The 25090-nt window shown below is 49.2% G+C and overlaps 1 protein-coding gene and 2 long non-coding RNA genes across 10 annotated transcripts in view; 2 read left to right on the plus strand and 1 right to left on the minus strand.

Moving 5' to 3' along the window:
- letm1 (leucine zipper-EF-hand containing transmembrane protein 1) overlaps positions 1-19641 on the plus strand; it is a 43736-nt gene extending 24095 nt beyond the window's left edge. For 2 of the 3 annotated variants that reach the window (XM_052495873.1, XM_052495872.1), the window contains exons 5-13: positions 711-848; positions 1046-1249; positions 2795-2914; positions 3448-3579; positions 5344-5577; positions 11681-11815; positions 13164-13357; positions 17890-18046; positions 18166-19641. In XM_052495873.1, coding sequence (XP_052351833.1) covers positions 711-848; positions 1046-1249; positions 2795-2914; positions 3448-3579; positions 5344-5577; positions 11681-11815; positions 13164-13357; positions 17890-18046; positions 18166-18306 — 1455 coding nt within the window. In that variant the 3' untranslated portion in view covers positions 18307-19641. The remainder of the gene's footprint in view (positions 1-710; positions 849-1045; positions 1250-2794; positions 2915-3447; positions 3580-5343; positions 5578-11680; positions 11816-13163; positions 13358-17889; positions 18047-18165) is intronic. The other variant, XM_052495874.1, reaches the window with a different exon arrangement.
- A 3002-nt stretch (positions 19642-22643) lies between these two features.
- On the minus strand, positions 22644-23490 carry LOC127915645 (uncharacterized). Of its 6 annotated transcripts, none has more exons than XR_008091481.1 (4): positions 23349-23490; positions 22967-23158; positions 22878-22934; positions 22648-22788 (listed from the first exon to the last, which is right to left on the minus strand). It is a non-coding gene; the product is annotated as an uncharacterized LOC127915645 (long non-coding RNA). The 6 variants fall into 6 exon arrangements; XR_008091482.1 differs by having other exon boundaries at positions 22967-23190; XR_008091484.1 differs by lacking the exon at positions 23349-23490 and having other exon boundaries at positions 22967-23094; positions 23127-23341.
- Positions 23491-23763: 273 nt separating this feature from the next.
- Positions 23764-25090, plus strand: LOC127915646 (uncharacterized). Its single transcript, XR_008091488.1, has 2 exons — positions 23764-24482; positions 24520-25090. It is a non-coding gene; the product is annotated as an uncharacterized LOC127915646 (long non-coding RNA).

Below are 25090 nucleotides of genomic sequence, written 5' to 3' on the forward strand. Positions count from 1 at the left end.
CCTTTGTTATGTCAAGCCTAAATAAGTTCAGGAGTAAAAATGTGCTTAACAAGTCTCATAATAAGTTGCATGGACTCAGTGTGCAATAATAGTGTTGAACATGATTTAATGACTACCTGATCTCTGTACCCCACACATACAATTATCTGTAAGGTCCCTCATCTCTGTACCCCACACATACAATTATCTGTAAGGTCCCTCATCTCTGTACCCCACACATACAATTATCTGTAAGGTCCCTCATCTCTGTACCCCACACATACAATTATCTGTAAGGTTCCTCAGTCTATCAGGGAATTTCAAACAGATTCAAAGACCAGGGAGGTTTTCCAATGCCTCGCAAGGAAGGGCACCTATTGGTAGATGGGTAAACATTTTAAAAGCAGACATTGAATATCCCTTTGAGCATGGTGAAGTTATTAATTACACTTCGGATGGTGTATCAATACACCCAGTCACTACAAAGATGGAGCTAAAGATATACCCGAGCCCAGGTGTGTCCCATTTCACTGACAACCCTCCCGGCTCCGACCACCAACATCCTATTAAGGAAAAGAAGAGCAAAGAGAGAATTTGTCAAGACAAAGTGGGAGGGTCGTCACACCAGCCACAGCCTTCTTTAGGTTCCTCACCTCTGATCTCCCCTTTAATCTAGCCCTGCCACTGACCTTATACCTCCCTGGTCTAATGTGTGTGTGTGTGTGTTCCAGGAGGAGAGGCTGAAGACGGAGCTGCGTGTGAAGCTGGAGATGGCTAAATTCCTCCAGGACACTGTAGAGGAGATCGCTCTGAGGAACAAGGTTGCCAAGGGAAACGTCACTGAGGAGTTCTCTACTTTCTTTCAGAAGGTACGATCCATCTATCGCTACAGTCAAAACGCCTCTGTCCCCCATCTCCATAAAATCTGTCACCCTGTCTCTGTCCCCCCCTGTCTCGGTCTCTGTTCCCCCTGTCTTTGTTTCTGCCCCCCTGTTTCCTCTGTCCCCAAATGTCTCCCTAACCTTCTCTGCCCCCTCCCCCTGTGTCTCGGTCTCTTCCCCTTTAGATCCGTGACTCAGGGGAGCGTCCCAGTAATGAGCAGATCATCAGGTTCTCTAAGCTGTTTGAAGATGAGTTGACTCTGGACAACCTGACTCGTCCTCAGCTGGTTGCTCTGTGTCGTCTGTTGGAGCTACAGTCTATAGGAACCAACAACTTCCTTCGCTTTCAACTCATCATGAAGCTACGAGCCATCCGCGCTGACGACAAGGTCTGTAACCCCTGACCTCTAACCCCCAACCCTTTCAACTCCTCATGAAGCTATGAGTTATCCGCGCTGACGACAAGGTCTGTAACCCCTGACCTCTAACCCCTAACCCTTTCAACTCCTCATGAAGCTATGAGCTATCCGCACTGACGACAAGGTCTGTAACCCCTGACCTTTAACCCCTAACCCTTTCAACTCATCATGAAGCTACGAGCCATCCGCGCTGACGACAAGGTCTGTAACCCCTGACCTCTAACCCTTTCAACTCCTCATGAAGCTATGAGCTATCCGCGCTGACGACAAGGTCTGTAACCCCTGACCTGTAACCCCTGACCTTTAACCCCTAACCCTTTCAACTCATCATGAAGCTACGAGCCATCCGCGCTGACGACAAGGTCTGTAACCCCTGACCTCTAACCCCTAACCCTTTCAACTCCTCATGAAGCTATGAGCTATCCGCGCTGACGACAAGGTCTGTAACCCCTGACCTGTAACCCCTGACCTTTAACCCCTAACCCTTTCAACTCATCATGTGGTCCCTCTGTGGCTCAGTTGGTAGAGCATGGCGCTTGTAACGCCAGGGTAGTGGGTTCGATTCCCGGGACCACCCATACGTAGAATGTATGCACACATGACTGTAAGTCGCTTTGGATAAAAGCGTCAGCTAAATGGCATATATATGAAGCTACGAGCCATCCGCGCTGACGACAAGGTCTTTAACCCCTGACCTGTAACCCCTGACCTTTAACCCCTAACCCTTTCAACTCATCATGAAGCTACGAGCCATCCGCGCTGACGACAAGGTCTTTAACCCCCTGACCTTTAACCCCTAACCCTTTCAACTCATCATGAAGCTACGAGCCATCCGCGCTGACGACAAGGTCTGTAACCCCTGACCTCTAACCCCTAACCCTTTCAAATCCTCATGAAGCTATGAGCTATCCGCACTGACGACAAGGTCTGTAACCCCTGACCTCTAACCCCTAACCCTTTCAACTCCTCATGAAGCTATGAGCTATCCGCACTGACGACAATGTCTGTAACCCCTGACCTTTACCCCTAAGCCTTCCAACGTATACTTTTTTTATTGAACCTTTATTTAACTAGGCAAGTCAAAAAATAAGTGTCTGTGATCATCCGTAACCTCTGACCCCTGACCTCTAGCTACGACCTTGGGCTCCCGAGTGGCGCAGCGGTCTAAGGCACTGCATCTCAGTGCTAGAAGCGTCACTACAGACCCTGGCTCGATTCCAGGCCGTATCACAACTGGCTGTGATTGGGAGTCCCATAGGGCGACGCACAATTGGCCCAGAGTCGTCCTGGTTAGTTAGTTGGCTGGGGTAGGCCATCATTTTAAAATTGGAGTTTGTCCTTAACTGACTTGCCTAGTTAAATGAAAAGTAAAATATGAGCTATCTGTGGTGACGACAAGGTCAGACATTAGACACCCTGACCTTTTAACCCTAATCACTCACCTGAATGAAGATGAATAATCTGTCGTCCGTGTTGAATCAATACTACTGAATACTGTTCTCTCTGTCAGTACAGTTGATAGCTGAAGAGGGGGTGGACACTCTGAGTGTGAATGAGCTCCAGGCAGCCTGTCGAGTCAGAGGGATGAGAGCTCTGGGAGTCACAGAGGAGAGGCTGAGAGAACAGCTACAGCAGGTACAAACCACTCATATTATTATATATGAACATATCAGTGTCCTAATGGTGGAGAGACTGAGACAGCCTACATTAAACCTACTAAACACTTAAACCAGAAGACCTCTTCTTCACTGTGATTAGATGTAACCTGGTAAACCAGAAGACCTCTTCTTCACTGTGATTAGATGTAACCTGGTAAACCAGAAGACCTCTTCTTCACTGTGATTAGATGTAACCTGGTAAACCAGAAGACCTCTTCTTCACTGTGATTAGATGTAACCTGGTAAACCAGTAGACCTCTTCTTCACTGTGATTAGATGTAACCTGGTAAACCAGTAGACCTCTTCTTCACTGTGATTAGATGTAACCTGGTAAACCAGAAGACCTCTTCTTCACTGTGATTAGATGTAACCTGGTAAACCAGAAGACCTCTTCTTCACTGTGATTAGATGTAACCTGGTAAACCAGAAGACCTCTTCTTCACTGTGATTAGATGTAACCTGGGGTAGTGAGTTGTTGAGTAGTAAGTTGTGTGTGTTCCTCTTCTCCAGTGGTTGGAGCTGCACCTGAACCAGCACATCCCCACCTCACTCCTCCTCCTCTCCAGAGCCATGTTCCTCCCGGATACTCTCTCTCCTGCAGACCAGCTCAAGACCACCCTGCAGAATCTGCCTGACATAGTGGTATGTATGAGTATAGTTCCACCTGGAAATACCGGTACAAACTATTTTATAGGGTTGGTATACTACCACTATTTCACAGAGGCCCGGGGTTAGAGGTCAGTGTCTCTGACACGATGTCGGGTTAGAGGTCAGTTCTCTGACACGGTGTCGGGTTAGAGGTCAGTGTCTCTGACACGGTGTCGGGTTAGAGGTCAGTGTCTCTGACACGGTGTAGGGTTAGAGGTCAGTGTCTCTGACACGGTGTAGGGTTAGAGGCCCAGGGTCAGTTCTCTGACACGGTGTAGGGTTAGAGGTCAGTTCTCTGACACGGTGTAGGGTTAGAGGTCAGTGTCTCTGACACGGTGTCGGGTTAGAGGTCAGTGTCTCTGACACGGTGTCGGGTTAGAGGTCAGTGTCTCTGACACGGTGTCGGGTTAGAGGTCAGTGTCTCTGACACGGTGTCGGGTTAGAGGTCAGTGTCTCTGACACGGTGTCGGGTTAGAGGTCAGTTCTCTGACACGGTGTCGGGTTAGAGGTCAGTTCTCTGACACGGTGTCGGGTTAGAGGTCAGTTCTCTGACACGGTGTCGGGTTAGAGGTCAGTGTCTCTGACACGGTGTCGGGTTAGAGGTCAGTTCTCTGACACGGTGTCGGGTTAGAGGTCAGTGTCTCTGACACGGTGTCGGGTTAGAGGTCAGTTCTCTGACACGGTGTAGGGTTAGAGGCCCAGGGTCAGTTCTCTGACACGGTGTAGGGTTAGAGGTCAGTGTCTCTGACACGGTGTAGGGTTAGAGGCCCAGGGTCAGTTCTCTGACACGGTGTAGGGTTAGAGGTCAGTTCTCTGACACGGTGTCGGGTTAGAGGTCAGTGTCTCTGACACGGTGTAGGGTTAGAGGTCAGGGTCTCTGACACGGTGTAGGGTTAGAGGCCCAGGGTCAGTTCTCTGACACGGTGTAGGGTTAGAGGTCAGGGTCTCTGACACGGTGTAGGGTTAGAGGCCCAGGGTCAGTTCTCTGACACGGTGTAGGGTTAGAGGTCAGTGTCTCTGACACGGTGTAGGGTGAGAGGTCAGTGTCTGACACGGAGTAGGGTTAGAGGTCAGTGTCTCTGACACAGTGTAGGGTTAGAGGTCAGGGTCTCTGACACGTTGTAGGGTTAGAGGTCAGTGTCTCTGACACGGTGTCGGGTTAGAGGTCAGTGTCTCTGACACGGTGTCGGGTTAGAGGTCAGTGTCTCTGACACGGTGTCGGGTTAGAGGTCAGTTCTCTGACACGGTGTCGGGTTAGAGGTCAGTGTCTCTGACACGGTGTCGGGTTAGAGGTCAGTGTCTCTGACACGGTGTCGGGTTAGAGGTCAGTGTCTCTGACACGGTGTCGGGTTAGAGGTCAGTGTCTCTGACACGGTGTCGGGTTAGAGGTCAGTTCTCTGACACGGTGTAGGGTTAGAGGTCAGGGTCTCTGACACGGTGTCGGGTTAGAGGCCAGGGTCTCTGACACGGTGTCGGGTTAGAGGTCAGTGTCTGACACGGAGTAGGGTTAGAGGTCAGTGTCTCTGACACAGTGTAGGGTTAGAGGTCAGGGTCTCTGACACGTTGTAGGGTTAGAGGCCCAGGGTCAGTCTCTGACACGGTGTAGGGTGAGAGGTCAGTGTCTCTGACACGGTGTAGGGTTAGAGGTCAGTGTCTCTGACACAGTGTAGGGTTAGAGGTCAGGGTCTCTGACACGGTGTAGGGTTAGAGGTCAGTTAGAGGTGTATATGACTTGGTGGTGTCTCTCTCTCTCTCCAGGCTAAGGAGGCCCAGGTTAAGGTGGCTGAGATGGAGCTGTCCCAGGTGGACAACAAGACCAAGTTGGAAGCCACGCTGCAGGAGGAGGCAGCGATACGTCAGGATAACAAGGACCGAGAGATGGAGAGGCTGGCGGACGCAGCAGAGAGGACAGAAAACTCCCTCACTAGTGTGGACATGGCTGTACACTCAGAGACACTACGAGACACAGCGCCTGTCCTAGAGGGCATCAAGGTAACACACAGGCACCTGTCCTAGAGGGCATCAGGGTAACACACAGGCACCTGTCCTAGAGGGCATCAGGGTAACGCACTGGCACCTGTCCTAGAGGGCATCAGGGTAACACACAGGCACCTGTCCTAGAGGGCATCAGGGTAACGCACTGGCACCTGTCCTAGAGGGCATCAGGGTAACACACAGGCACCTGTCCTAGAGGGCATCAGGGTAACGCACTGGCACCTGTCCTAGAGGGCATCAGGGTAACACACAGGCACCTGTCCTAGAGGGCATCAGGGTAACACACAGGCACCTGTCCTAGAGGGCATCAAGGTAACACACAGGCACCTGTCCTAGAGGGCATCAGGGTAACACACAGGCACCTGTCCTAGAGGGCATCAGGGTAACGCACTGGCACCTGTCCTAGAGGGCATCAGGGTAACGCACTGGCACCTGTCCTAGAGGGCATCAGGGTAACACACAGGCACCTGTCCTAGAGGGCATCAGGGTAACGAACTGGCACCTGTCCTAGAGGGCATCAGGGTAACGCACTGGCACCTGTCCTAGAGGGCATCAGGGTAACACACAGGCACCTGTCCTAGAGGGCATCAGGGTAACGAACTGGCACCTGTCCTAGAGGGCATCAGGGTAACACACAGGCACCTGTCCTAGAGGGCATCAGGGTAACACACAGGCACCTGTCCTAGAGGGCATCAAGGTAACACACAGGCACCTGTCCTAGAGGGCATCAGGGTAACACACAGGCACCTGTCCTAGAGGGCATCAGGGTAACGCACTGGCACCTGTCCTAGAGGGCATCAGGGTAACGCACTGGCACCTGTCCTAGAGGGCATCAGGGTAACACACAGGCACCTGTCCTAGAGGGCATCAGGGTAACGCACTGGCACCTGTCCTAGAGGGCATCAGGGTAACACACAGGCACCTGTCCTAGAGGGCATCAGGGTAACACACAGGCACCTGTCCTAGAGGGCATCAAGGTAACACACAGGCACCTGTCCTAGAGGGCATCAGGGTAACACACAGGCACCTGTCCTAGAGGGCATCAGGGTAACACACAGGCACCTGTCCTAGAGGGCATCAGGGTAACACACAGGCACCTGTCCTAGAGGGCATCAGGGTAACACACAGGCACCTGTCCTAGAGGGCATCAGGGTAACGCACAGGCACCTGTCCTAGAGGGCATCAGGGTAACGCACAGGCACCTGTCCTAGAGGGCATCAGGGTAACGCACAGGCACCTGTCCTAGAGGGCATCAGGGTAACGCACAGGCACCTGTCCTAGAGGGCATCAGGGTAACACACAGGCACCTGTCCTAGAGGGCATCAGGGGAACACACAGACCAACACCTGTCCTAAAGGGCATCAGGGGAACACACAGACCAACACCTGTCCTAAAGGGCATCAGGGTAACGCACAGACCAACACCTGTCCTAAAGGGCATCAGGGTAACGCACAGGCACCTGTCCTAGAGGGCATCAGGGTAACGCACAGGCACCTGTCCTAAAGGGCATCAGGGTAACGCACAGGCACCTGTCCTAGAGGGCATCAGGGTAACACACAGGCACCTGTCCTAGAGGGCATCAGGGTAACGCACAGGCACCTGTCCTAGAGGGCATCAGGGTAACGCACAGGCACCTGTCCTAGAGGGCATCAGGGTAACACACAGGCACCTGTCCTAGAGGGCATCAGGGGAACACACAGACCAACACCTGTCCTAGAGGGCATCAGGGTAACACACAGGCACCTGTCCTAGAGGGCATCAGGGTAACGCACAGGCACCTGTCCTAGAGGGCATCAGGGTAACGCACAGGCACCTGTCCTAAAGGGCATCAGGGTAACGCACAGGCACCTGTCCTAGAGGGCATCAGGGTAACACACAGGCACCTGTCCTAAAGGGCATCAGGGTAACGCACAGGCACCTGTCCTAGAGGGCATCAGGGTAACGCACAGGCACCTGTCCTAAAGGGCATCAGGGTAACACACAGACCAACACCTGTCCTAGAGTGCATCAGGGTAACGCACAGACACCTGTACTAGAGGGCATCAGGGTAACACACAGGCACCTGTCCTAGAGGGCATCAGGGTAACACACAGGCACCTGTCCTAGAGGGCATCAATGTAACACACAGGCACCTGTCCTAGAGGGCATCAGGGTAACACACAGACCAACACCTGTCCTAGAGGGCATCAGGGTAACACACAAGCACCTGTCCTAAAGGGCATCAGGGTAACACACAGACCAACACCTGTCCTAGAGGACATCAGGGAAACACAGACACCTGTCCTAGAGGGCATCAGGGGAACACACAGACCAACACCTGTCCTAGAGGGCATCAGGGTAACACACAGGCACCTGTCCTAGAGGGCATCAGGGTAATACACAGGCACCTGTCCTAAAGGGCATCAGGGTAACGCACAGCACCTGTCCTAGAGGGCATCAGGGTAACGCACAGGCACCTGTCCTAGAGGACATCAGGGTAACACACAGGCACCTGTCCTAGAGGGCATCAGGGTAACACACAGACCAACACCTGTCCTAGAGGGCATCAGGGTAACACACAGACCAACACCTGTCCTAGAGGGTATCAGGGTAACGCACAGGCACCTGGTCCTTCTGTAGCTCAGTTGGTAGAGCATGGCGCTTGTAACGCCAGGGTAGTGGGTTCGATTCACCACCCATACGTAGAATGTATGCACACATGACTGTAAGTCGCATAAAAGCGTCTGCTAAATGGCATATATTATTATTATATTAGAGGGCATCAGGGTAACACACAGACCAGCACCTGTCCTAGAGGACATCAGGGAAACACAGACACCTGTCCTAGAGGGCATCAGGGTAACGCACAGGCACCTGTCCTAGAGGGCATCAGGGTAACACACAGACCAACACCTGTCCTAGAGGGCATCAGGGTAACACACAGACCAACACCTGTCCTAGAGGGTATCAGGGTAACGCACAGGCACCTGTCCTAGAGGGCATCAGGGTAACACACAGACCAGCACCTGTCCTAGAGGACATCAGGGAAACACAGACACCTGTCCTAGAGGGCATCAGGGTAACACACAGACCAACACCTGTCCTAGAGGGCATCAGGGTAACACACAGACCAACACCTGTCCTAGAGGGCATCAGGGTAACACACATGCACCTGTCCTAAAGGGCATCAGGGTAACACACAGACCATCACCTGTCCTAGAGGACATCAGGGAAACACAGACACCTGTCCTAGAGGGCATCAGGGGAACACACAGACCAACACCTGTCCTAGAGGGCATCAGGGTAACACACAGGCACCTGTCCTAGAGGGCATCAGGGTAATACACAGGCACCTGTCCTAAAGGGCATCAGGGTAACGCACAGCACCTGTCCTAGAGGGCATCAGGGTAACGCACAGGCACCTGTCCTAGAGGACATCAGGGTAACACACAGGCACCTGTCCTAAAGGGCATCAGGGTAACGCACAGGCACCTGTCCTAGAGGGCATCAGGGTAACACACAGACCAACACCTGTCCTAGAGGGCATCAGGGTAACACACAGACCAGCACCTGTCCTAGAGGGCATCAGGGTAACACACAGACACCTGTCCTAGAGGGCATCAGGGTAACACACAGACCAGCACCTGTCCTAGAGGACATCAGGGAAACACAGACACCTGTCCTAGAGGGCATCAGGGTAACACACAGACTATCACCTGTCCTAGAGGGCATCAGGGTAACACACAGACCAACACCTGTCCTAGAGGGCATCAGGGTAACGCACAGGCACCTGTCCTAGAGGACATCAGGGGAACACACAGACCAACACCTGTCCTAGAGGGCATCAGGGTAATGCACAGGCACCTGTCCTAAAGGGCATCAGGGTAACGCACAGGCACCTGTCCTAGAGGGCATCAGGGTAACGCACAGGCACCTGTCCTAGAGGGCATCAGGGTAACGCACAGGCACCTGTCCTAGAGGGCATCAGGGTAACGCACAGGCACCTGTCCTAGAGGGTATCAGGGTAACGCACAGGTACCTGTCCTAGAGGGCATCAGGGTAACGCACAGGCACCTGTCCTAGAGGACATCAGGATAACGCACAGGCACCTGTCCTAGAGGACATCAGGGTAACGCACAGGCACCTGTCCTAGAGGACATCAGGGGAACACACAGACCAACACCTGTCCTAGAGGGCATCAGGGTAACGCACAGACCAACACCTGTCCTAAAGGGCATCAGGGTAACGCACAGGCACCTGTCCTAGAGGGCATCAGGGTAACACAGGCACCTGTCCTAGAGGGCATCAGGGTAACGCACAGGCACCTGTCCTAGAGGACATCAGGATAACGCACAGGCACCTGTCCTAGAGGGCATCAGGGGAACACACAGACCAACACCTGTCCTAGAGGGCATCAGGGTAACGCACAGACCAACACCTGTCCTAGAGGACATCAGGGTAACGCACAGGCACCTGTCCTAGAGGGCATCAGGGTAACACACAGGCACCTGTCCTAGAGGGCATCAGGGTAACACACAGGCACCTGTCCTAGAGGGCATCAGGGGAACACACAGACCAACACCTGTCCTAGAGGGCATCAGGGTAACGCACAGGCACCTGTCCTAAAGGGCATCAGGGTAACACACAGACCAACACCTGTCCTAGAGGACATCAGGGAAACACAGACACCTGTCCTAGAGGGCATCAGGGGAACACACAGACCAACACCTGTCCTAGAGGGCATCAGGTTAACACACAGGCACCTGTCCTAGAGGGCATCAGGGTAATACACAGGCACCTGTCCTAAAGGGCATCAGGGTACCACAGCACCTGTCCTAGAGGGCATCAGGGTAACGCACAGGCACCTGTCCTAGAGGACATCAGGGTAACACACAGGCACCTGTCCTAAAGGGCATCAGGGTAACGCACAGGCACCTGTCCTAGAGGGCATCAGGGTAACACACAGACCAACACCTGTCCTAGAGGGCATCAGGGTAACACACAGACCAACACCTGTCCTAGAGGGTATCAGGGTAACGCACAGACACCTGTCCTAGAGGGCATCAGGGTAACACACAGACCAGCACCTGTCCTAGAGGACATCAGGGAAACACAGACACCTGTCCTAGAGGGCATCAGGGTAACACACAGACCAACACCTGTCCTAGAGGGCATCAGGGTAACACACATGCACCTGTCCTAAAGGGCATCAGGGTAACACACAGACCAGCACCTGTCCTAGAGGACATCAGGGAAACACAGACACCTGTCCTAGAGGGCATCAGGGTAACACACAGACCAACACCTGTCCTAGAGGGCATCAGGGTAACGCACAGGCACCTGTCCTAGAGGACATCAGGGGAACACACAGACCAACACCTGTCCTAGAGGGCATCAGGGTAATGCACAGGCACCTGTCCTAAAGGGCATCAGGGTAACGCACAGGCACCTGTCCTAGAGGGTATCAGGGTAACGCACAGGCACCTGTCCTAGAGGGCATCAGGGTAACGCACAGGCACCTGTCCTAGAGGGTATCAGGGTAACGCACAGGTACCTGTCCTAGAGGGCATCAGGGTAACACACAGGCACGTGTCCTAGAGGACATCAGGATAACGCACAGGCACCTGTCCTAGAGGGCATCAGGGTAACGCACAGGCACCTGTCCTAGAGGGCATCAGGGTAACACACAGGCACCTGTCCTAGAGGACATCAGGGGAACACACAGACCAACACCTGTCCTAGAGGGCATCAGGGTAACGCACAGACCAACACCTGTCCTAGAGGGCATCAGGGTAACACAGACACCTGTCCTAGAGGGCATCAGGGTAACGCACAGACCAACACCTGTCCTAGAGGACATCAGGATAACGCACAGGCACCTGTCCTAGAGGGCATCAGGGGAACACACAGACCAACACCTGTCCTAGAGGGCATCAGGGTAACGCACAGACCAACACCTGTCCTAGAGGGCATCAGGGTAACACAGACACCTGTCCTAGAGGGCATCAGGGTAACACACAGACACCTGTCCTTTATATTGTCCTTTACCCTGCTGTATAATCTAGTATATATTGTTCTATACCAAACTGTATAATAATCTAGTATATATTGTCCCCTACAGGGAGAGGAGATCACGAAGGAAGAGATAGACATGTTGAGTGATGCATGTACCCAGCTGAAGGAACAGAAGAAGTTACTCACTCTGGAAAAGGAGGAGCTAGAGGACCTGAAAGATGACGTGCAAGAGTACAGCGAGGTAAGGTGGGATCTCCTCACTTCTGACGGGGGGGTCGGGTGGGATCTCGTCACTACTGACGGGGGGCGTCGGGTGGGATCTCGTCACTACTGACGGGGGGCGTCGGGTGGGATCTCGTCACTACTGACGGGGGCGGGTGGGATCTCGTCACTACTGACGGGGGGCGGGTGGGATCTCGTCACTACTGACGGGGGGTCGGGTGGGATCTCGTCACTACTGACGGAGGGGGTCGGGTGGGATCTCGTCACTACTGACGGAGGGGGCGGGTGGGATCTCGTCACTACTGACGGAGGGGGCGGGTGGGATCTCGTCACTACTGACGGGGGGTCGGGTGGGATCTCGTCACTACTGACGGGGGGTCGGGTGGGATCTCGTCACTACTGACGGGGGGTGGGTGGGATCTCGTCACTACTGACGGGGGTCGGGTGGGATCTCGTCACTACTGACGGGGGGTCGGGTGGGATCTCGTCACTACTGACGGGGGGTCGGGTGGGATCTCGTCACTACTGACGGGGGGTGGGGTGGGATCTCGTCACTACTGACGGGGGGTCGGGTGGGATCTCGTCACTACTGACGGGGGTCGGGTGGGATCTCGTCACTACTGACGGGGGGTCGGGTGGGATCTCGTCACTACTGACGGGGGGTCGGGTGGGATCTCGTCACTACTGACGGGGGTCGGGTGGGATCTCGTCACTACTGACGGGGGTCGGGTGGGATCTCGTCACTACTGACGGGGGGTCGGGTGGGATCTCGTCACTACTGACGGAGGGGGTCGGGTGGGATCTCGTCACTACTGACGGGGGGTCGGGTGGGATCTCGTCACTACTGACGGGGGGTCGGGTGGGATCTCGTCACTACTGACGGGGGGTCGGGTGGGATCTCGTCACTACTGACGGGGGGGTCGGGTGGGATCTCGTCACTACTGATGGGGGTCGGGTGGGATCTCGTCACTACTGACGGGGGGTCGGGTGGGATCTCGTCACTACTGACGGGGGTCGGGTGGGATCTCGTCACTACTGACGGAGGGGGTCGGGTGGGATCTCGTCACTACTGACGGGGGGTCGGGTGGGATCTCGTCACTACTGACGGGGGGTCGGGTGGGATCTCGTCACTACTGACGGGGGGTCACTACTGACGGGGGGTCGGGTGGGATCTCGTCACTACTGACGGGGGGTCGGGTGGGATCTCGTCACTACTGACGGGGGGTGGGATCTCGTCACTACTGACGGGGGGTCGGGTGGGATCTCGTCACTACTGACGGGGGGGTCGGGGGGATCTCGTCACTACTGACGGGGGGTCGGGTGGGATCTCGTCACTACTGATGAGGGATGTGTGTGTTTTTGTCCAGGACCTAAAGGAGATGAAGAAGGAGTTATCTAAGACTGGCCAGGAGAAGGCCGTGCAGGAGAGTAAGGCCTCTCAGCGGCTCTCTAAGAGGGTCAACAGGATGATCAGTAGGATAGGCAAGATCATCACAGAGCTGGAGCAGGACAAGGTGGTCCTCGACGGACAGATGGACAGACCGTCCACTCCTCCTATTGGGTAAGAAATCAGCAGTGTCATCATAGAACCACTCTGTTCGATCAGACTGGAACAGGATATAGACGTCATGTGACCGGTGTTAACGTATCGTCAGGTAGCATTTGGAGTAATGGTTTAGGAGTCTTATTCACATGCTGAAATGTGTTCGCTCTCGCTAAAACCACATGCCTCCAAAGAAATATCACTTAATATGCCTTCAACAAAAACTAGGCTCGTTTGAATATTGGAGAATGTTCATTTGACATTTTGATGGAGAATGGATGATCATCATAGTTGTTGTTGACAGTTTGTCTGGGTGGCGGGGTTGTTGACGGTGTGGCGGGGTTGTTGACGGTGTGGCGGGGTTGTTGACGGTGTGGCGGGGTTGTTGACGGTGTGGCGGGGTTGTTGACGGTGTGGCGGGGTTGTTGACGGTGTGGCGGGGTTGTTGACGGTGTGTCTGGGTTGTTGACGGTGTGTCTGGGTTGTTGACGGTGTGGCGGGGTTGTTGACGGTGTGGCGGGGTTGTTGACGGTGTGGCTGGGTTGTTGACGGTGTGGCGGGGTTGTTGACGGTGTGGCGGGGTTGTTGACGGTGTGGCGGGGTTGTTGACGGTGTGGCGGGGTTGTTGACTGTGTGGCGGGGTTGTTGACTGTGTGTCTGGGTTGTTGACGGTGTGTCTGGGTTGTTGACGGTGTGGCTGGGTTGTTGACGGTGTGTCTGGGTTGTTGACGGTGTGTCTGGGTTGTTGACGGTGTGGCGGGGTTGTTGACGGTGTGGCGGGGTTGTTGACGGTGTGTCTGGGTTGTTGACGGTGTGTCTGGGTTGTTGACGGTGTGTCTGGGTTGTTGACGGTGTGGCTGGGTTGTTGACGGTGTGTCAGATTATTGCAATCCATGTTAACAGAACATGCAAGTCGAGGATGCAACAATGTGTAAAGCAATGAGTCTGATGCAACAGATCAGAACCTTTAGTTTAAAATGTTGATAAACCATTTTTTCTTCATAGTATAAATGCAGCAATACGCACAAGGCAGTAGGATACGCGCCACACTGTTGTCAAAAGCCAGCGGTTTCATGTGAAGTGGATGAAAATATCAGTTGGAGATTTAGAAAGAGGGGAGATCTAATATGCAACAACTAGCATGAGATGCTCATGGCCTGGTTCCTCTCTAGGTTTCTTCCTATGTTTTGGCCTTTCTAGGGAGTTTTTCCTAGCCACCGTGCTTCTACACCTGTTTGGGGTTTTAGGCTGGATTTCTGTACAGCACTTTGATATGTCATCTGATGTAAGAAGGGCTATATAAATACATTTGATTTGATTTAATATGACTAGCACGGGATGCTAATATGACTAGGATTATCATTAACTAGTATGGGATGCTAATATGACTAGGATTATCAACAACTAGCATGGGATGCTAATATGACGAGGATTATCATCAACTAGCATGAGATGCTAATATGACTAGGAATATCATCAACTAGCATGGGTTGCTAATATGACTAGGATTATCATCAACTAGCATGGGTTGCTAATATGACTAGGATTGTCATCAACTAGCATGAGATGCTAATATGATGCCTTGTGTGCCCTGTGTCATTTTCATTTTGTTTGTACAGCTTGCTTGGCCCATTGTGTCCAGTCACTCTGGTTCACACTGACCGTGTGCAATGCCATAATCATCCAGTCTTTCTCCTTCTCTGTCGCGGATGCCATAGTTGCCCATAGTTTGAAGATGTAATCCGGAGACAGAAGTTTTATACTACAGCCTTGTTCTCTTTTCCACTCCCTCTGCATTGGTAATCAATCGGCAGAATTCTATTGATCTCCTTATCATACTCTGCTTCCACCAGGCATTCTACTGATGGTCATTCAAAACATGGTCAACTTCTTCCGCGACAACAACTCTATTGATCGTCGTTTCTTCCCAATCGCTGTCATCGGAAGATGGTTCAATGAAAATGCTTTTACCTAAGTCGGATTTCCTCATCGTCTGAATAATGTTCAGTCGGAGAGATTCAGCGTGGCACGATCATCCTCCAGGAAGTAGTCCATCACAACCTTTTGTCCCGCTGATCTTTGTCGACAGCGTCTGATAAATTCATTGTTGAGAGCAGTAGCATCACTTTGCGTTCTCCACGGTTCACGTTACATCTTTCAAAAAAGCTGCGGTAGCAAGTATCCACACTTACTGAGAACAGCTCATGTTATAGACAGAAGTATGTTACATGGCAGACCAATCCGAACTCATGTCTCGGTATGTCCATCCATTATCTCAGCCAATCATGGCTAGCGGGAAAGTTCCTGTCTAAACCAACCAGGCTCGTAACTTAACAATTGTATTCGTATTTACATATGACATACAAGTTTGTTATTAAGGCACTTGAAAGTTCACATGTCCCAGAAGGCATTTCTGCAACAAACAAACAAAGTTAATATGCCTCTCCTGTGAAGTAGTGACGTCCACCTTACTGAAACGAGTCACAAATAAGTTACATAATGAATATACACACACCAATTTAATTCTGTTCAATTATGCAAATGAACCTAGAGACTAATAAGCATGACAGGTCAAATGTATTTCCATCGATGACGAGACTAAGTAATAATGTTTTATTCCCTTACCGGACAACCGGCCGGTGCAGATTTTATCGGCTTTCCTAAAACAAAATAGTGTCCAAAAGCCGGCTAATACCGGCTAAATGAAACCCTGCTTGGTGGCACAGTTTACTGTTCCATCTGAGCAGAGCACTCTGCCCTCAGCAGTTGTGCCTGGTTCAATCTGATGGAACAGGTTCATTCAAGTCACTGGGGTGGGGCTTTATACTAGATTATGTTAGAGAGCTCCTCATAATAGCAGCTCCTGTGACAGCATGGGCAGTGCCATTAAGGGCTGTCTCCATTTTAAAATAGTGTATTTCCTTTAAGGAGAAGCATGGTCTTTTAGTAAGTCTGTTCTTTGACCTTTTTTAAAGTCATTCTTCATTTGGATTGGCAAACATGCATCATCACTATGCTGTTATTGATGGTGTCTGTTCTAATGTAGACTTCCTGAGAAGCCAGTCTGGGTTAGAGTTAACCCTAACCCTTATTCATCAGTATGGTGTCTGTTCTAATGTAGACTTCCTGAGAAGCCAGTCTGGGTTAGAGTTAACCCTAACCCTTATTCATCAGTATGGTGTCTGTTCTAATGTAGACTTCCTGAGAAGCCAGTCTGGGTTAGAGTTAACCCTAACCCTTATTTAAACAAGCAGACAGACTTACAATAGTTTTACCATTCTGACACTGAGCCCTTCTCAAAACAAGAAATCTTGATAATTTTCTAGGATCAGATGCTAACACATTTAAATTGTTCTTACTATTCCGATTATTCATTGAGAAATATGGAGTCGCTAAAAGTTAAGCTAAATGTTGGTAAAAGCTGCGACGTCAGATGTTAACAATGTGGTGGAGTTTCAACCATTTAGTCCATCAAACTACACTGGAAAGGATTCATTTGCAATGACACCCGCCCCTTTAAGAGCGACCCATCTGCTCCCCAAATAATATGGATCTTTTTTTTAGCTCTGGTAAAATGTTTTAGTTTTGAACAGTTTGGGCTACAGAGGAGTGGTTTTCTGTATTGTAAAGGTGCAACCATGGACACGAAGCCACTGTTTCTAGAGCAGAGGCTGTGGTATAGCTACGCCCAGAGCCATATATTAAGAAATAAATGACAACCCTATCAGACTTAGTTGTGCTAACTGTTTTTATAGACAAAAGTAAAATGATACAATGACTTTGCTGGTGATGTGCACCCCTCAGGTGATACATGTAACAGCCTGAGCACACTGGACTGGAACCAACGATACAGATGGAACCATGTGTAACCATTGAATGTGTTATCTGACCAACTCTAGTGCTCCCAAGTCAACTTCACATGTTTATAAGTGAGGGTTCAAAAACATTAGTCAAGATTAGGAAAAGTTTTGCAGCACACCTGAGAGTTCCTCAAGCAGCACACCTCAAATTACATTTTACTGGTCACATACACATGTTTAGCAGATGTTATTGTGAGTGTAGTGAAATGCTTGTGTTTCTAGCTCCAACATTGTAGTAAAATCTAACAATTTCACAACAATTACACACCAATCTAAAGTAAAGGAATCTAATGTGTGCTGCACCGGTTGAGAACCACTAGTATATAGTCCATATGTCATTTAAACTGTTGCTATATAGTGACTATAGCATAATACACCTGAACATGATTTATTACTGCTTTTTTTTCTTCACAATAATGATAACTCTCATTTGCTAAATTAATGATCACAATCCTTTTCTAGATATGATTTTTCGCAAAAGATGCAATTCCTAGGAAAGGCTTTAAAATATTTTTTTATTTTAGCTTGTTCTTCATTGCACTTCACTGATAAAATATTCCCTAAAATGTAATTTGGTTTGATCTGATTGGTGTGCTCTGATCTGGGACTTTTGATCCTGCATGGCAACAGCGTTGGCTCCTCCCCCACCGTGTGACCTATGTGAGCCAGTAACATGCCTCCTGTATGTAGCCTTCTGTTTACCTTTAGGGAGAACCTGATCAGTATCAACGAGCTCATCACTGTCATGAGGCAGATCCAGAACATTCCAGAGCACAAGCTGCAGAGCATCGCTGACGCTCTCGATGACAACAAGGACGGGAAGATCGACATTGATGATGTCATCAAGGTATGTGTTGGGACCTCTGGCTGTGTCTTCTCAGCCAATCAGCTGAATGAAAGACAGACAGGTGGTGACAACGAATGAACGCTAACCCAATGTGTGTCTCGTTGTGTGTGTTATTCTAGTTGGTGGAGTTGATTGACAAGGAGGACATTGACATCAACACCAGCCAGGTAGCAGAAATCATGGTGATGCTGCAGAAGGAGGAGAAGCTGCAAGAGAAGGAGAAGGCCCAGAAGGAGCAGGCTGCTAAGTTAAATAACTAGCCCACAGAAGAGGCTCTGCTTGGGGGAGGAAACCGCATCCGAGATGACGTAACTGGAGCTCATCTCTGGACCCCAGACCTCCGTTTACCCTGACCAGTCGACCGGCACCATGAGCTACCACCCACCCACTCTAAACAGTTTCTTCCAATAGAATTAGAGGCTGAAATTTGTTTCAGAAAGGCTTTTGTGCCCTTATGAACATTATTTAAACTTATCCCAAAGTACCCAAAAATTATACTCAAACAACATAGTCTTAGAAACAAATGATGTTTCTGGGACCCAAGCTATCTATCTCATGGTAGTACTGGGACCCAAGCTATCTATCTAATGGTAGTACTGGGACCCAAGCTATCTATCTAATGGTAGTACTGGGACCCAAGCTATCTATCTAATGGTAGTACTGGGACCCAAGCTAGCTATCTAATGGTAGTACTGGGACCCAAGCTATCTATCTAATGGTAGTACTGGGACCCAAGCTAGCTATCTCATGGTAGTACTGGGACCCAAGCTAGCTATCTAATGGTAGTACTGGGACCCAAGCTAGCTATCTCATGGTAGTACTGGGACCCAAGCTAGCTATCTAATGGTAGTACTGGGACCCAAGCTAGCTATCTCATGGTAGTACTGGGACCCAAGCTAGCTATCTCATGGTAGTACTGGGACCCAAGCTAGCTATCTCATGGTAGTACTGGGACCCAAGCTAGCTATCTCATGGTAGTACTGGGACCCAAGCTAGCTATCTCATGGTAGTACTGGGACCCAAGCTATCTATCTCATGGTAGTACTGGGTTAGATATGCTTTATCTCATTCCAGGGAGGGGCGAGTGTCTGGGTTTCCGCTCCACACTATTTAATAAGGAACTCACCTCACCTGGGTGTCTAGGTCTTAATTGAAAGGAAAAACCAAAAACCTGCAGACACTCGACCTTACGTGGAATGAGTTTGACACCCCTGATCTAGGCCTTCAACAGGTACGTAATAAGGCCGAGGCAACAATGATATGATATAACAGCGTCTCCTATCTCACAGCTACAGTTTACAAAACATTAAGGACACCATCCTGATATGGCGTTCCACCCCCTTTAGCTCTCAGAACAGCCTCAATTTGGCACGGCATGGACTCTACAAGGTGTCCAAAGCTGTCCACAGGGATGCTGGCCGTTGTTGACTCCAATGCTTCCCACAATTGTGTTAATTCGTCTGCATGTCCTTTGGGTGGTGGACCAATCTTGATACACGCGTGAAACTCAGCAGCGTTGCGGTTCTTGACACAAACCGCTGCTTCTGGCACCTACTACCACCTACTACCATACCCCGTTCAAAGACACCTACTACCATACCATACTACCACCTACTACCATACCCCGTTCAAAGGCACCTACTACCATACCCTGTTCAAAGGCACCTACTACCACCTACTACCATACCATACTACCACCTACTACCATACCCCGTTCAAAGACACCTACTACCATACCCTGTTCAAAGACTGCTACTACCATACCCCGTTCAAAGACACCTACTACCATACCCTGCTCAAAGACTGCTACTACCATACCCCGTTCAAAGACACCTACTACCATACCATACTACCACCTACTACCATACCCCGTTCAAAGACACCTACTACCATACCCTGTTCAAAGACTGCTACTACCATACCCCGTTCAAAGACTCCTACTACCATACCCCGTTCAAAGACACCTACTACCATACCCTGTTCAAAGACACCAACTACCATACCATACTACAAAGACACCTACTACCATACCCTGTTCAAAGACACCTACTACCATACCATACTACAAAGACACCTACTACCATACCCCGTTCAAAGACACCTACTACCATACCATACTACAAAGACACCTACTACCATACCCTGTTCAAAGACACCTACTACCATACTACAAAGACACCTACTACCATACCCCGTTCAAAGACACCTACTACCATACCCCGTTCAAAGGCACCTACTACCATACCATACTACCACCTACTACCATACCCCGTTCAAAGACACCTACTACCATACCCCGTCAAAGGCGCCTACTACCATACTACCACCTACTACCATACCCCGTTCAAAGACACCTACTACCATACCCCGTTCAAAGACACCTACTACCATACCCCGTTCAAAGACGCCTACTACCATACCCCGTTCAAAGACTGCTACTACCATACCATACTACCACCTACTACCATACCCTGTTCAAAGACGCCACTACCATACCCCGTTCAAAGACGCCTACTACCATACCATACTACCACCTACTACCATACCCTGTTCAAAGACGCCTACTACCATACCCCGTTCAAAGACGCCTACTACCATACCATACTACCACCTACTACCATACCCCGTTCAAAGACGCCTACTACCATACCATACTACCGCCTACTACCATACCATACTACCACCTACTACCATACCATACTACCACCTACTACCATACCCTTCAAAGGCGCCTACTACCATACCCCGTTCAAAGACACCTACTACCATACCATACTACCACCTACTACCATACCCCGTTCAAAGACGCCTACTACCGTACCCCGTTCAAAGGCACCTACTACCATACCCCGTTCAAAGGCACGTAAAGATTTTGTCTTGCCCATTCATCCTCTGAATGGCACACACATAACAAGGCTTAAAAGTCCTTCTTAAACCTGTCTCCTCCCCTTCATCTACACTGATTGAAGTGGATTTAAAAAGTGACATCAATAAGGGATCATAGCTTTCACCTGGTCAGTCTGTCATGGAAAGAGCAGGTGTTCCTAATGTTTTGTACATTCAGTGTATATAGCCATACTTTACAACCTGTATAATGGCTCTGGTTTGAGATGAACCAGCTTGCCTTCTATTCATTCAACCATCAAAGGAAGGATTCGTTCTTCAAGATCCTCGACTTTGCACACTCAATCTTATTCATTTATTCCACTCAGCCCAATTCGCTTTTGATTGAACTTTATTTAAAAAAAAAAAAAAAAAATTTAAGGTCCTGATGTTAATACGTGTTAACTGAGTTGTTGCTATTTATTGTGTTGAATGTAACATAAAGATGTAGGTAATGCATTCTACAGGCTTTAGGGTTCGTCACCAAAGGGACCCCATTACTTATAGGAGTTGATGACCTGTCAAAGTTCTACTGTAGACTATACCTGATGTTAGAGACCGGGCTGGTCTGTCTCTCCTATTTGACCAGAACCTTATCATTTTCAAACCCATTCTAACTGACTAAAGAAGCAATCAAATGTAATGAAATCAATAATCGGTTGTGTTGAGCTGCATGGAGCACAGGGTGAGTCTGACCAATCAGCATCTTGGCCTTGAATAGAACCAGACATTACGGATACTGTCAAAGATGTATTGTTGTTTTTGATGAATATATAATATTCTGCCCACTTTGACTTGAGTACTTGACTTTGTCTGTTACTAAATCCACGGAGGTGTGTATAGAGTTAGTTTGGTTGAGTTGTATTGGACATCAGAAGGTATGTCTGTCTGATACATGTTGATTTCAGAACCTTCCTTATTTCTGAGCTCTAGGCAGAGAAGTGTACGAGCCTGTTGCTGGTTCGGAGGGCTAGGGTGAGAAGCATATTGAGATGTTACCTTTAATCCATTCCTGGAACACATTGGGGTTTGCTGTGACGCTGGAGGGTTGGCTGTCGTCTGATATATGATCAGCTCACACTAGGAATGGGCGGTATCCATGTTTTCATATCAGACCGTCCTCTTATCCCGGGATTTACAATATTACCGGTTTAGTACACAAGTGGGCACCAAAAAAATCCCATTGGGCGTCTTTTTAGTAGAATGCCTTACAAAATTAGCACAAGTAATGGCATGGAGGCTGCTACCTAAATATGCTAACAAGCGCAGACAAAAATAAGTTAATTGCAAAGACAGGCAGTCCAGCGCATAAAATTCTACGTATATAGGTAGGCACTACCGAATGTAATTTTTGGTGAGTTTGTACATTTACAAGTGCATGTGAACGAGAGACATTGTGCAAATGAACAGCACTGACTCTGGAGCATGATGTCTACATGCTGTATCTGTGTGGAGTCTGGAGTCGCTAGGGCAACGGGCCTGCCTGCTCTGCTTAGAAGGTGGAGCAGACGAGAGGAGAAAAAATGAAAGGAAATCAACAGAGGGCAGTGACAGCTGTACAGAACTGATCCAAAGGGCTTTGACAACTTAATCATGGCAGAAAGCAAACACAATATGATGCCCCCCTTACCTTATTAATTTAGCCACTTAGATAGCTCGCAACTTAATTCAGCATTTTTCAATCAGGAAAAATAGAAAATGCATTAGAAATATCTATCTGAGTTTTGTAAACACATTCCTAAAATGCTTCTTATTGTCATTTCTGCTCAGCATCAGACTAATTTTGTGCTTCAGTTGCACTTCTAAACTCATAATTCAGTACCAGGCCTTCTATCAGCAGGCTGCGCTCTGACTGATACCTTCTATCAGCAGGCAGCGCTCTGACTGATACCTTCTATCAGCGCTCGGACTGATACCTTCTATCGGCAGGCAGCGCTCGGACTGATACCTTCTATCAGCAGGCAGCGCTCTGACTGATACCTTCTATCAGCGCTCTGACTGATACCTTCTATCAGCAGGCAGCGCTCGGACTGATACCTTCTATCGGCAGGCAGCGCTCGGACTGATACCTTCTATCGGCAGGCAGCGCTCGGACTGATACCTTCTATCAGCAGGCTGCGCTCTGACTGATACCTTCTATCAGCAGGCTGCGCTCTGACTGATACCTTCTATCAGCATGCTGCGCTCTGACTGATACCTTCTATCAGCAGGCTGCGCTCTGACTGATACCTTCTATCAGCAGGCTGCGCTCTGACTGATACCTTCTATCAGCAGGCTGCGCTCTGACTGATACCTTCTATCAGCAGGCTGCGCTCTGACTGATACCTTCTATCAGCAGGCTGCGCTCTGACTGATACCTTCTATCAGCAGGCAGCGCTCTGACTGATACCTTCTATCAGCAGGCTGCGCTCTGACTGACCTTCTATCAGCAGGCAGGTGACCGGGTCAGCTGTTCTGGGGGACTATGGTAACTTCATAATGTGACTGGGTCAGCTGTTCTGGGGGACTATGGTAACTTCATAATGTGACTGGGTCAGCTGTTCTGGGGGACTATGGTAACTTCATAATGTGACTGGGTCAGCTGTTCTGGGGGACTATGGTAACTTCATAATGTGACTGGGTCAGCTGTTCTGGGGGACTATGGTAACTTCATAATGTGACTGGGTCAGCTGTTCTGGGGGACTATGGTAAGCTTCACAATCTGCTTTATCTCTTAATGTATTGCACAAGTTGACTACAGTTATTTACTTTAAAACAATCTACAAATATTAAAATGTATTGGAAAAACGTCAAAGAAATAGTTTCAGATATGATATATACGGTATACCGCCAAAGCCTAGTTCAGGAGGAGTCTTCAACCACTAGTGAAGAGGAGTCTTCACCCACTTGAGGAAGATGTAGAGGAGGAGTCAATTGCACACAAGATCCAACCAAAATTTGACTTATGCTTTTAACCCAACTTCTCTGGAAGAGACACATTCTATATACAGGTATTGGAGTGGTGCAGGGGCTACACTGTGCGTCCAGGGAGCTGTTGTTGTGGGGGGTTAAGTGCCTTGCTCAATGGCATGTAGTGGTAGGATTTGATACCAGCAACCTTCCAGCTGACTTCCCGACAGATTCTTCTGGTCGGTCCGGGATTGAAACTGGCAACCTTCCGGCTGCTGGCTGGCCTCTAACCGCAAGGGGGAAATTATTTCATGGAGTTTGTAATTGCACTATAGTCTATTAGTCTAATAATCAAATCCATGTTTGTTGTCCATGTGGACTCAGGGCATATCTGACTGTGTACCCTGGTTCTGCGATACAAGAGAAGACAATATTTGAAGCAATAAGTCATTCATAGTTTTTATTGGAGAAAAATGAAGTGTACAATATGCTTTTTTTGAGAGAGCGCGTACATTGTAATAGCTAATTTATCATCTGATGAAATGCTATTTTAGTGGATAGTGTTTCAGATTGGGATTGTTTTTAAAGTTGAAGTCATCTGCACAACTAGAGGGTGGTGGGCATCATGTTAGGGTGAGTAACTATCCATCCTGACTGGCAGCATGTTAGGGTGAGTAACTGTCCATCCTGACTGGCAGCAGGCTAGCAGTAACCTATAGTAACCTATAAGTTGTATAGCATCAGATTGGCAGTATGATGGAGGAGGACCGGGACAACAGACAGAACTGACTCCAATCTAAGTTCTAGAATAGAATTCTGTAATAGTTCTATTGAAGTCTGTTCTACACTGTAGAAGGCTAGTTACTAGAGCTCGGTTCGTATCATATATGATATTATGCACTGCTATTGTTTTATGTTTTTAATGACCATCGCACCAAACTCTGGTTAGAGGATTAAATTAGGTTTGAGAGGCAAGACGTTGCAGTATAATGACATTCACTACTTAAAATGTTAATGAAAATAAATCCAATGTTCTTAATAACCTGTGCTTATATTGAAGATATTGTATAATTCTGTTTATTTAATGTTTATTTAATCAAACTGAAAAGTTGAATAACATTTTGAACATGATTCAGATGACTTGGTAGCGATAGTTTACTTCAATATTAGTCCAAATCTGAGCTTTTTTGTCATAAATCAAATCTTTATGTAAATAATTAACTTTTACATAAAATGTCACAAGTGTTTGAATAAACTTTGGTTGATCCTGAA

The sequence above is a fragment of the Oncorhynchus keta genome, chromosome 35 (assembly GCF_023373465.1).
Source record: "Oncorhynchus keta strain PuntledgeMale-10-30-2019 chromosome 35, Oket_V2, whole genome shotgun sequence".
NCBI lineage: Eukaryota > Metazoa > Chordata > Actinopteri > Salmoniformes > Salmonidae > Oncorhynchus > Oncorhynchus keta.